Here is an 11,627-nt window from a genome sequence, read left to right as displayed (position 1 = left end):
AATATTCCTGGTCAGTGTGACCAGAGCTGAAAGGACACACTGCTCTTCTGGTTTAAAATAAATACATTCATATTCCATATAGATGGGTTTTCAGTAGGATGTTCAATGTGCTCTGGTGCACACACAAACATAAGAATTGCAAGGTTTGAGCTATCCTGTTCTCTTGTCTATAAGGATAGCTGACAGAAGAGGAGACACCACCACTAACATGTGTGACACTCTGCTTTTTGAATTGGGTCACTATCAGTTAGATAACTCTTTGGGTCAGACGCCAGGTCAGCATAACCTGGGCATAATCTGTGGCAGGACCAAATACCAGCAGCCAGCTGTGACACAAGCTAGCAAATTAAGTAATGCATGTATTGCAAATTTGTTGTAAATTACCTGGTGAAATTGTTTTAGTAGGGTAAGTAGAAACTTTAAAACAATCCAGCAAAGGGCTTATATGAGCAAATCAGCGAGATGCCAAGGTGTGATTTGATTTCTGTTGTTTCATCTGAAGACAAAGTATGATTGCAAAAAGGGAAGTGTTTACATAAACTGATAATAACTTGAGAATTCAGCAGAACACAGCCACGTGTTCCTCAGCTTTCTTCCATAAAAGTCTCACCGTGTCTGGCAGAGCCCCATTCACCTTCACTATGAGGGGGATCATACTAGCACTAGTGCTCACCCTTGTAGGTAAGCTTACCTATCCCTTCTTCATCTCTCTCTTGTGAAAATTCCTTAAGTTCAGTGTCAACAACTGGATCTAGACTAAATGGTGCTCATCTGTTTTTTCCATCTCTTTCTGCAGGTAGCCAGAAGTTTGACAGCGGTAAGTAAATTCCCTTCCATAGCCGCCTTTTGGTGGCTTTGTTGTGATTTCTGGTTATTAGAACATGGTTGCAAGTGTTGTGGAAAATGGTTATTATTCCCCACAGAACCTGGATTCAGCAGTAAGAAGAGCTACTTGTACAGCTATGAAGGCTGGGTGTTGAATGGGCTTCAAGAGAAAAGTTTAGCCAAAGTCGGTGTGCGCTTGAGCGGCAAACTGGAGATCAGTGCACTGTCGGAGAGTGCTTACTTCCTCAAGGTACCTGTCTTCTTCCAAGCATGCCATGCAACAGTGGGCTAAAATCCACAGTCATAACTGCACCTGGCTGGTCTGTGGCTTAGGAAAGCTGTAGGAAACACAACTGGAAGCTTAGTGCTGCAGATGTTAGAGAAGCTAAAGTTTCAGAAGTAACAAGCGATACGGTGGCCAGTAACTTACTGCTGGTTGTTGTGGCAATTGTTCACAGCAGGTGTTCCTCAATAATGCCTGGGAAACAGATGTGCCAAAAATCAGGGGTTCTGTTAAAAATGGTGATTTCTAACTCGTGGCAATCAAGCCTGCTCTAAATTTAAGACTTGACCCTAGTACCAACAAACATTTCCAGCCTCTGTGAGAAGCCAGGACTTGGGTATATAAAATCATTATCATGAAGGCAATTAAATATAAACTCAAACGGTGATAGAAGATAAATAAGTGAGAAGCCAGGACTTGGGTATATAAAATCATTATCATGAAGGCAATTAAATATAAACTCAAACGGTGATAGAAGATAAATAAGTGAGAAGCCAGGACTTGGGTATATAAAATCATTATCATGAAGGCAATTAAATATAAACTCAAACGGTGATAGAAGATAAATAAGTGAGAAGCCAGGACTTGGGTATATAAAATCATTATCATGAAGGCAATTAAATATAAACTCAAACGGTGATAGAAGATAAATAAGTGAGAAGCCAGGACTTGGGTATATAAAATCATTATCATGAAGGCAATTAAATATAAACTCAAACAGTGATAGAAGATAAATAAGTGAGAAGCCAGGACTTGGGTATATAAAATCATTATCATGAAGGCAATTAAATATAAACTCAAACGGTGATAGAAGATAAATAAGTGAGAAGCCAGGACTTGGGTATATAAAATCATTATCATGAAGGCAATTAAATATAAACTCAAACGGTGATAGAAGATAAATAAGTGAGAAGCCAGGACTTGGGTATATAAAATCATTATCATGAAGGCAATTAAATATAAACTCAAACAGTGATAGAAGATAAATAAGTGAGAAGCCAGGACTTGGGTATATAAAATCATTATCATGAAGGCAATTAAATATAAACTCAAACAGTGATAGAAGATAAATAATGATAAGTGGTGAAAGACCTAAAACCAAAAGGCATAAAAAATCAGCACATAATAATATTCAGTGTTTGGCTAATGTGACATCATGCTTCTGCTGGCATCAGTAGAGATAGGACCTGACCCATTCCAAATTAATATTTCAGATAGATATTTCTATCTTTTTAACTCAGGTACAAATCAGAGCTTCTTTTTGGAGGCACTGACTTCAATGACAGGGCTCTCGCTGGTTGTAGCTGAGCTGCAGATCAAAAAAAAAGGGTCAATTCCAGCAGTCCACAAATATCAATCAAATGCAGCAACTAGTTTAGTTCAAAGAAAAAAAAATTAAAACACTCTAAAACTGTACTTCTTTGACATTTAGAATGCTCTAAACTTTTTTTATGCTACATTTAATCTAAAGCACAATATTTAAGCCAGAAAATATAGGGAGAATTTTATTTCACTTTCATTATCTTTTGAATCAGCCTTTCTCCCTGTAGAATTAATGCCAGTAAAATGTTCTTCAATATCCCTGGGAGGTAATAGAAATATGTTAACTGCTTCTCTAAGATAAAATAGAGCCCACAGGGTTTGTACTGGTTTTGCAATGGCGTAAGCAAGAGACAAGAGAATAAACTCTGCTGTATGCATTTCTAAAGCTACAATTGGAAGCAAGGAGCACATAATTACTGATTATGTTAATTTCTTCTAATCTGTTTGGGTAATTAGTACCAAGGTCATTTTATTCACTTAAGCATCTTCTCTTAATCTCCTCCCAGATCCGCTCTCCGCAGTTTGAGGAGTACAATGGCTTCTGGCCCAAGGACCCTTTTATTCGCTCTTCTAAAATCACACAGATAATTTCTGCATGTTTTTCTCGGCCCTTCAAGTTTGAATACAGCAGTGGACGGGTTGGAAACATTTATGGCCCAGAAGACTGCCCTGTTACATGTATTAACATAGTGAGAGGAATACTGAACATGATACAGATAACCATTAAAAAGTCACAGAATGTGTATGAATTGCAAGAGGTTGGTATTTTCCAGTCTAAAACTACTTCACTGAAAGGCTACGTTCTCTTTAGGTGTTCTTCCTTCCAATTTCTATCTATTTGCATCTACTTTCAAATGTTCAGCATGAAGAGGAGAAGATTTTCATTCATGTAGAAGAAAATGTGTACATCTGTGATGAATGAATTACGTGTTTGGGTAATTCATGACTGTTTCTAAGACATCTGTCATTAAGGCTTGACACACATTTCTCTGAAGAAAAAACAATTATTAGCTATGAATGTATTTGCTATATGGCTTGTCTGCTACCCCTACTTGATCCATATTATTTCTTCATTGGTGATATTAATTCATCACTTTTCATTTTAAACTCCATCCCATCTGAGTATTGTTCATGGTGGTATTAACTGATCACTTCTCATTTTAAACTCCATCCCACCTGAGTATTGTTCATGATGATATTAATTGATCACTTCTCATTTTAAACTCCATCCCATCTGAGTATTTTTTATGGTGATATTAATTGATCACTGTAAATTTTAAAATCCATCCCATCTGAGTATTGTTCATGGTGATATTAATTGATCACTTTTCATTTTAAACTCCATCCCATCTGAGTATTGTTCATGGTGATATTAACTGATCACTTCTCATTTTAAACTCCATCCCATCTGAGTATTGTTCATGGTGATATTAACTGATCACTTCTCATTTTAAACTCCATCTCATCTGAGTATTGTTCATGATGATATTAATTGATCACTTCTCATTTTAAACTCCATCCCATCTGAGTATTGTTCATGGTGATATTAACTGATCACTTCTCATTTTAAACTCCATCTCATCTGAGTATTGTTCATGATGATATTAATTGATCACTTCTCATTTTAAACTCCATCCCATCTGAGTATTTTTATGGTGATATTAATTGATCATTTAAATTTTAAAATCCATCCCATCTGAGTATTGTTCATGGTGATATTAATTGATCACTTTTCATTTTAAACTCCATCCCATCTAAGCATTGTTCATGGTGATATTAATTGATCACTTTTCATTTTAAACTCCATCCCATCTGAGTATTGTTCATGGTGGTATTAACAGATCACTTTTTTAAACTCCATCCCATCTGAGTATTGTTCATGTCTAATGCTAACAGGATTCAAAACATAGTTAGGACTCTAGAGTAAGTCCTTATGCTCATACCACCCTGTAATATTTGTTCAGTAAAACAGCTTCTCACAGAGTTAAATCCTGATTATCCATATTAATCTGCCAGGCTGGAATTGGAGGTGTCTGTCATACAAGGTATGTCATCCAGGAAGACAAGAAGAACAGCCGAGTCTTGGTTACCAAAACTGTAGACCAAAATAATTGCCAGGAAAAAGTGAAGAAGAGTGTTGGAATGGCTTACATCTATCCTTGTCCTGTTGACATGATGGTACGTGACATGGGAACAAAATCTTCCTAGTCCCAAGCACAGCTCTTCTGTTCTCATTCACTCCTTGGTTCTTTCTCTCCTCTTCCAGAAGGGAAGGCTCATAAAAGGGACTACAGCTTTCTCCCACAAACTGAAGCAGTCAGATGGTGTTGCTCTCATCACAGAAGTGGTGTCACAGCAGGTGTATCAGATCTCACCACTCAGTGAACCTACTGGTGTTGCTGTCACAGAAGCAAGGTAGGTGGGATATGAGCCTTCTTCACAAAGTTGGAATACTTACAGCTTCTGCCAGTCCCTTTCACCCCTAACTGAAGTGACTCCACGGCAGTTGGGCAAATCTGCAAATACTCATGCTTGGGGTTTCCACACTTCTAAACATTCTGTGAACCATTATTTGTACTTTATTTTAGTGAACGTAGCACCACAATTACATAGAAGAAAAGGAGAAAAGCTCTGTTGCTTGCTTATAAGAATGCAACTTTAATACTCTATCCTGAAAAAGAGATAACTTGTAGTGTCTGGAGGAAGATGGTAAACATAGGAATTAGGTCATAAAGGTGACAGAACACTGGAGCAGGCTGCCCAGGAGGGTTGTGGAATCTCCCTCTCTGGAGATATTTAGGACCCACCTGGATGCATTCCTGTGTGATCTGGTATAGGTCATCCTGCTCTGGCAGGGATATTGGTCTAGATGATGTTTCAAGGTCCCTTCCGGCCCCTAACCTTCTGTGATCATTGACTACCTGATAATAGCACTCATTCAGAGTGCTATTACACAGCTGCTATACACAGCAGTGTAGCTCCTTAGAAAATATTTCATTTCAGACAACTCTAATACTATTTTATTCCAATTAGAAGGCTTTAATATTAGCAAAGTGTAAGATTTTAATGTCATAAAGATTATTAAAGAGTAAACCTGATACCATCATCACAGTATCAATGAACCAGCAAATGGCCAGGGTGAATGGAGGAATGTGATTGTTTGGGTGTTACCACCCCCATACTTAAGAAAATCAGTCAGACTAGACTCAGCTGAACTGGAAATTAAAGAATGAAGCTTTATATTTACAGCTTAGCACAATATACAAGCAGGTATTTGCAATCTATACAGCTACAGACAGAAATAGACAAGTTAAAAAGTGATACAGAAACACGACAGCCCTCCCAGAAAACAGAGTCCCCAGGAAGGGCTCCCAACCACCCTTCCACCCCTCTACCTTATCCCAGACTTTGCCTTATGTTCAAGGTGAGTTTGGAGAATCAGCCAGGGGGGTTAGGAAGCAACAGATTAGTTAGACAGCAGGTTAGAGAGAGAAGGGAGGCAGCCAAAGCCAGAGAGCAACTCTCTTATCTGTATTTGTGTTCTTGTTTTCATGCATGCCAGCAAGCCTATGAGTGAAGTAGACATCACCACTGTTTCCTTTTCACAGCCTATAATTTCTCTCACTAAAATATCCCATCTATGCTCGAACTAGCACAAGGAAGACAGCTAATTCATTTCTCCCATGCCATTTGTTTCTTGGCAGGCAAAAGCTCACCTTGCTTGAAGTGAAAAGTGAATGGGGAAGCACCCCAGACGTTTTCGTGCAGAGCTACGGAGGCCTCCGTTACCAATTCCCATCAGAACTGCCCCAGATGCCAGTGCAGCTAATCAAGACGAAAAACCCTGAGCAACGGGTACTGTCTTTTTAAGCCCTCAGACTGGCTTCCTAATTCCAAGAGAGAAAAATTCAAATGATTTAATTACACACACACAGTATCACACACACAGTATCATCAGGGTTGGAAGAGACCTCACAGATCATCAAGTCCAACCCTTTACCACAATTCTCAAGGCTAGACCATGGCACCAAGTGCCACGTCCAACCTTGCCTTGAACAGCCCCAGGGATGGCGACTCCACCACCTCCCCGGGCAGCCCATTCCAGTGTCCAATGACTCTCTCAGTGAAGAACTTTCTCCTCACCTCCAGCCTAAATCTCCCCTGGCGCAGCCTGAGGCTGTGCCCTCTTGTTCTGGCACTGGCCACCTGAGAGAAGAGAGCAACCTCCTCCTGGCCACAACTACCCCTCAGGTAGTTGTAGACAGCAATAAGGTCACCCCTGAGCCTCCTCTTCTCCAGGCTAAACAATCCCAGCTCCCTCAGCCTCTCCTCGTAGGGCTGTGCTCAAGGCCTCTCCCCAGCCTCGTTGCCCTTCTCTGGACACACTCAAGCATCTCAGAGTCCCTTTTAAACTTGGGGGCCCAGAACTGAACACAGTACTCAAGGTGTGGTCTAACCAGTGCAGAGTACAGGGGCAGAATGACCTCCCTGCTCCTGCTGACCACACCATTCCTGATGCAGGCCAGGATGCCACTGGCTCTCTTGGCCACCTGGGCACACTGCTGGCTCATGTTCAGGCGGGCATCAATCAGCACCCCCAGATCCCTCTCTGTCTGGCTGCTCTCCAGCCACTCCAACCCCAGCCTGTATCTCTGCATGGGGTTGTTGTAGCCAAAGTGCAGCACCCTGCACTTGGAGCTATTGAACCCCATCCCCCTCTCTCTCATGTGTTGTAACAGATAGCAGAAACACTGCAGCACATAGTCCCGAATAACCAGCAAGATTTCCACGAAGATGTTCCGTACAAATTCCTGGAGCTCGTCCAGCTCTGCCGAATAGCAAGCGCTGACGCCCTCGAGTCCCTCTGGAAACAGTTTTCTGACAAGCCCCGCTACAGGTATTCTATTGTAGAACCTGTAAGAAGCACTCTCAATTTGGGAGTATTGAGAGATAACGTTAAGGATTTTTTTTTCCTAACCTGCCTTTGCAGACGGTGGCTACTGAGCGCAATTTCTGCAACAGGCACGACAGAAGCACTCAAATTCATCAAGACCAGGATTCGAAATGATGACCTTAACTACATTCAGACTCTTCTAAGTGTCTCTTTTGCTCTCCATTTAGTGAAAGCTGATGAAGAGAGTATTTCAGTAGCAGCAGTGAGTAAATCCCATGTGATTTTTTTTTCCCTGAGAACAAAAGGAATGATAACTGATGATAACTTTTGACTGTAGCTTATATTAGAGACTGGATTCTCCTTTTGTGTATATCAATTTTGTACAAATGTTGGACCACTAGTTTCTTTTTGCACTACATACATGAAAGGAGACACAGTTCTGTGTCTTCATTCCACTACAGGGATATAAAAAAAACATTCTCCCATAAGAGCTTCTGAGAGTAACACACATTTTAGTTTGCTAGGATAGCGTCAGGTATTCTACTTTGTCCATTTCCATCCCTTACTTCTGAAGCAAATGGTGATTTTTGTGTCATTTTATTTAAATAGCTCTTTAATTGCAAACTACTCCTATAAACTGGAAAGTGCTAGAGGTAAAAATACTAGTGCAAACATCAAAGATTTTGATACTATAATGAATTATTCATTCCTACCTCAACTAAATATTCTTCTCAAATGGGGAAAAAAGGAAGATAGGATGTGAGAACTCATTATAATTGAATTTTCTAAGGATGTTCCATTTATAGACTGATACTTACCCATAATCTTTGTATTTTCAGTGTTATGCTCAGCTGAGGACAATGAAAATAGTCCTAGATAAACTTATATCTATGCTTACTTTTGTTGAAATCAATGGACAATTAAGCTCATAAGAGAAGCTTACAAATAAGATGTCTATGAGATGATTCAATTTGTTTCTTCGTAAAGTGCTCCCTCAGATCAGCTCTGCTGATTTTTCTGCTCTGAAAGCTATGTCAAGCACTGCATTAAAGAGCAAATTAATTTTGTTTTCTCTTTTTCTTTTTCCCATGTAGGATTTAGTGACCAGTTCACGGATTCAGAAAAGTGCCATACTTCAGCAAGTTGCCTGCCTGGGATACAGCTCTGTGGTCAACAGATACTGTTCTAAGACCTCAGCTTGCCCTAAAGAAGCTCTTCAGGTGTGTGGCTTTTTCTCAGGTTGTTCTTAATTGCTTAGTAGCACTCATTTCACTAGCTTAATTCTTCCAAGCCAGACAACAAAAATGGCAATTGGATTTACAAAGACACATTTCATAGGTCTCCTTCAGAATAAAGGCAATGAATAATTTTGCTGATGTAGATATTTGCTTCATCGTTGAAAACATGGTTTTCATGTTGTATGGTAAAATCCTGAGAGGTGACATCACTGACTGATTTCATCAAAACTAGTTGACTGGAATGCATCTAGAGAAGGGCGATGAAGCTGGTGAGAGGCCTGGAACACAAACCCTATGAGGAGAGGCTGAGGGAGCTGGGGTTGTTTAGCCTGGAGAAGAGGAGGCTCAGGAGTGATCTCATTGCTGTCTACAACTACCTGAAGGGAGGCTGTAGCCAGGTGAGGGTTGGTCTCTTCTCCCAGGCAATCAGCAACAGAACAAGGGGACCTAGTCTCAAGTTGTGCCAGGGAAGGTATAGGCTGGATGTTAGGAGGAAGTTCTTGCCAGAGAGAGTGATTGGCATTGGAATGGGATGCCCAGGGAGGTGGTGGAGTTGCTGTCCCTGGAGGTGTTGAAGAAAAGCCTGGCTGAGGCACTTAGTGCCATGGTCTAGTTGACTGGACAGGGCTGGGTGCTAGGTTGGCCTGGATGATCTTGGAGGTCTCTTTACCAACCTGGTTGATTCTATGATTGTGATATGCTTTTTAGTGGGTGAGGGTAACATTGTGAACAGCCTACACATTAGGAAGACGAGACTGAATTGTGCTTTGCTTTTAGCCCATCCATGACCTGGCAGACGAAGCAGTCAACAGGGGCCGTGAAGACAAAATGAAATTAGCTCTGAAGTGTATCGGTAATGCAGGAGAACCAGCCAGCATCAAGCGCATCCTCAAGTTCCTTCCCTTATTTTCATCCAGTGCTTCTGATACCCCCATCCACATTCAGGTTGATGCCATAATGGCCTTAAGAAAAATAGCCTGGAAGGATGCCAAAGCAGTAAGTATGATGTGTCCGAGATGTTTTTACTTTGTGAATTAAGAACCTACACACTCTAAAGGGTATTGAATTTAATGGTGTCCTGTCTGTGGACTCACCACGTTTAAAAGGAAAATTCAAAGATTATCTTTAAGAACACCACAACACAATTTGAAATTTCAGCTGATGTTTTCTACTAAGCTGTTAGGCAGTAGAAAGGATACCAGCAGTGTTTCATCTGTCATAACACTGTGCTAGGTATACATGATAGAAATGCAGCCACCTAAAGGTCAGACATATAATCGAGTCTGCCTTCATAGTCAAGGGGAGAAAGACACTTTCTATTGACCACATAGGCAAAATGCTGATATTGCTCTGCCTCTTTTAGATTAGGTTGAATCTGCTGAAGTTTAGATTAGGCAAAATGCTGATATTGGTCTGCCTCTTTTAGATTAGGTTGACTCTTCCTGCTGAAGTAGTTGGTGTGGTCAATGTAGGGAAGACTCCTGCTTTTCAGATGGTTTAGATGTAGGAGCTATGTGAGACAGCACTTATTCAGACTGTCTTCAGTGAGCTGCTGAAGCTCCCATTTTAAAAGTGGTCTGAAATAGTGAAGCACACTCACAGAGTCAGCAGAGTTAGTCCAAAGAATGAATCTGTTGTATTATTTACCATTGCTTCCTCCAGAGTTATTCACAGATCTTCACATGTCAATAGTGCAAAAAGCTATGCTGATGTTTTTTTCTCAGTTCTGTTGTGATTGTGCTGATCCAATACATGGCTACAGGGGCAATGATTTCACATTCAGTGCCCACCCTTCTCCATGGGGCTGTTCTTCCATGGCCTCTTCATGGGCTGCCCGGGGAGGTGGTGGAGTCGCCGTCCCTGGGGCACTTCAAGGCAAGGTTGGATGTGGCACTTGGTGCCATGGTCTAGCCTTGAGCTGTGTGGTAAAGGGTTGGACTTGATGATCTGTGAGGTCTCTTCCAACCCTGATGATACTGTGATACTGTGAAAAGGATGCAGTGAAAAAGATCAGGAAACCTTTCTGCAAGGACAGTGACCTCTTTCTCCACATTTCTTGTAGCTTGCACACAGATCCAGCCTGCAGAGAAATTTTGAATTACTGGTGATTCCAGACACTGTTTTCTCTCCACAGGTGCAGGGATATCTGATTCAGATCCTTGCAGACCAGTCACTTTTCCCTGAAGTGCGAATGATTGCTTGTGCTGTGATCTTCGAGACAAGACCTGCCCTTCCTTTAATAACAACGATAGCTAACGTGGCAATGAAGGACAGCAATTTGCAGGTGGCCAGTTTTGTGTATTCCCACATGAAGGCTTTGTCAAAGAGCAGTCTGCCGTACATGTACAACATGTAAGTAGCGACAAGAGTGAAATGGGCAATCTTCTGTGTGGCCAGTAGGACAAGGGAGGTTATTCTTCCCCTGTACTCAGCACTGGTCAGGCCACACCTTGAGTGCTGTGTCCAGTTCTGGGCTCCTCAATTCAAGAAAGATGTTGAGGTGCTGGAACGTGTCCAGAGAAGGGCAACAAAGCTGGTGAGGGGCCTGGAGCACAAATCCTATGAGGAGAGGTTGAGGGAGCTGGGCCTGTTTAGCCTGGAGAAGAGGAGGCTCAGGGGTGATCTTATTACTGTCTACAACTACCTGAAGGGGCATTGTAGCCAGGTGGGGGTTGGCCTCTTCTCCCAGGCAACCAGCAATAGAACAAGGGGACACAGTCTCAAGTTGTGCCAGGGTAGGTATAGGCTGGATGTTAGGAAGAAGTTCTTCACAGAGAGAGTGATTTCCCATTGGAATGGGCTGCCCAGGGAGGTGGTGGAGGCACCGTCCCTGGGGGTCTTCAAGAAAAGCCTGGATGAGGCACTTAGTGCCATGGTCTAGTTGATTGGTTAGGGCTGGGTGATAGGTTGGACTGGATCATCTTGGAGGTCTCTTCCAACCTGGTTGTTTCTATGATTCTATGATTCTACAAACAGTTTTTGGAACGTTCCTGTTAGTGAGCACTGCAGGCAGTGACAAACTAAATGCTGGATATCTTCTGCATCTTATTACCTTTCTCATTTT

The 11,627-nt window shown here is 41.6% G+C and overlaps 1 protein-coding gene across 1 annotated transcript in view; it reads left to right on the top strand.

The window, feature by feature from the left end:
* Positions 1 to 617: 617 nt before the first annotated feature.
* LOC135177896 (vitellogenin-2-like) overlaps positions 618 to 11,627 on the top strand; it is a 29,413-nt gene continuing 18,403 nt past the window's right edge. The window contains exons 1-12 of the mRNA XM_064148317.1: positions 618 to 681; positions 797 to 817; positions 924 to 1,075; positions 2,938 to 3,189; positions 4,448 to 4,609; positions 4,698 to 4,846; positions 6,136 to 6,286; positions 7,171 to 7,328; positions 7,422 to 7,587; positions 8,420 to 8,545; positions 9,341 to 9,559; positions 10,698 to 10,915. Of these exons, the coding sequence (XP_064004387.1) occupies positions 642 to 681; positions 797 to 817; positions 924 to 1,075; positions 2,938 to 3,189; positions 4,448 to 4,609; positions 4,698 to 4,846; positions 6,136 to 6,286; positions 7,171 to 7,328; positions 7,422 to 7,587; positions 8,420 to 8,545; positions 9,341 to 9,559; positions 10,698 to 10,915 (1,814 nt within the window). The 5' untranslated portion in view covers positions 618 to 641. The remainder of the gene's footprint in view (positions 682 to 796; positions 818 to 923; positions 1,076 to 2,937; positions 3,190 to 4,447; positions 4,610 to 4,697; positions 4,847 to 6,135; positions 6,287 to 7,170; positions 7,329 to 7,421; positions 7,588 to 8,419; positions 8,546 to 9,340; positions 9,560 to 10,697; positions 10,916 to 11,627) is intronic.

Source organism: Pogoniulus pusillus, chromosome 8 (genome assembly GCF_015220805.1).
Source record: "Pogoniulus pusillus isolate bPogPus1 chromosome 8, bPogPus1.pri, whole genome shotgun sequence".
Lineage (NCBI taxonomy): Eukaryota > Metazoa > Chordata > Aves > Piciformes > Lybiidae > Pogoniulus > Pogoniulus pusillus.
The sequence above is the reverse complement of the archived record's forward strand: the minus strand, read 5'-3'. Positions and strand labels throughout refer to the sequence as shown.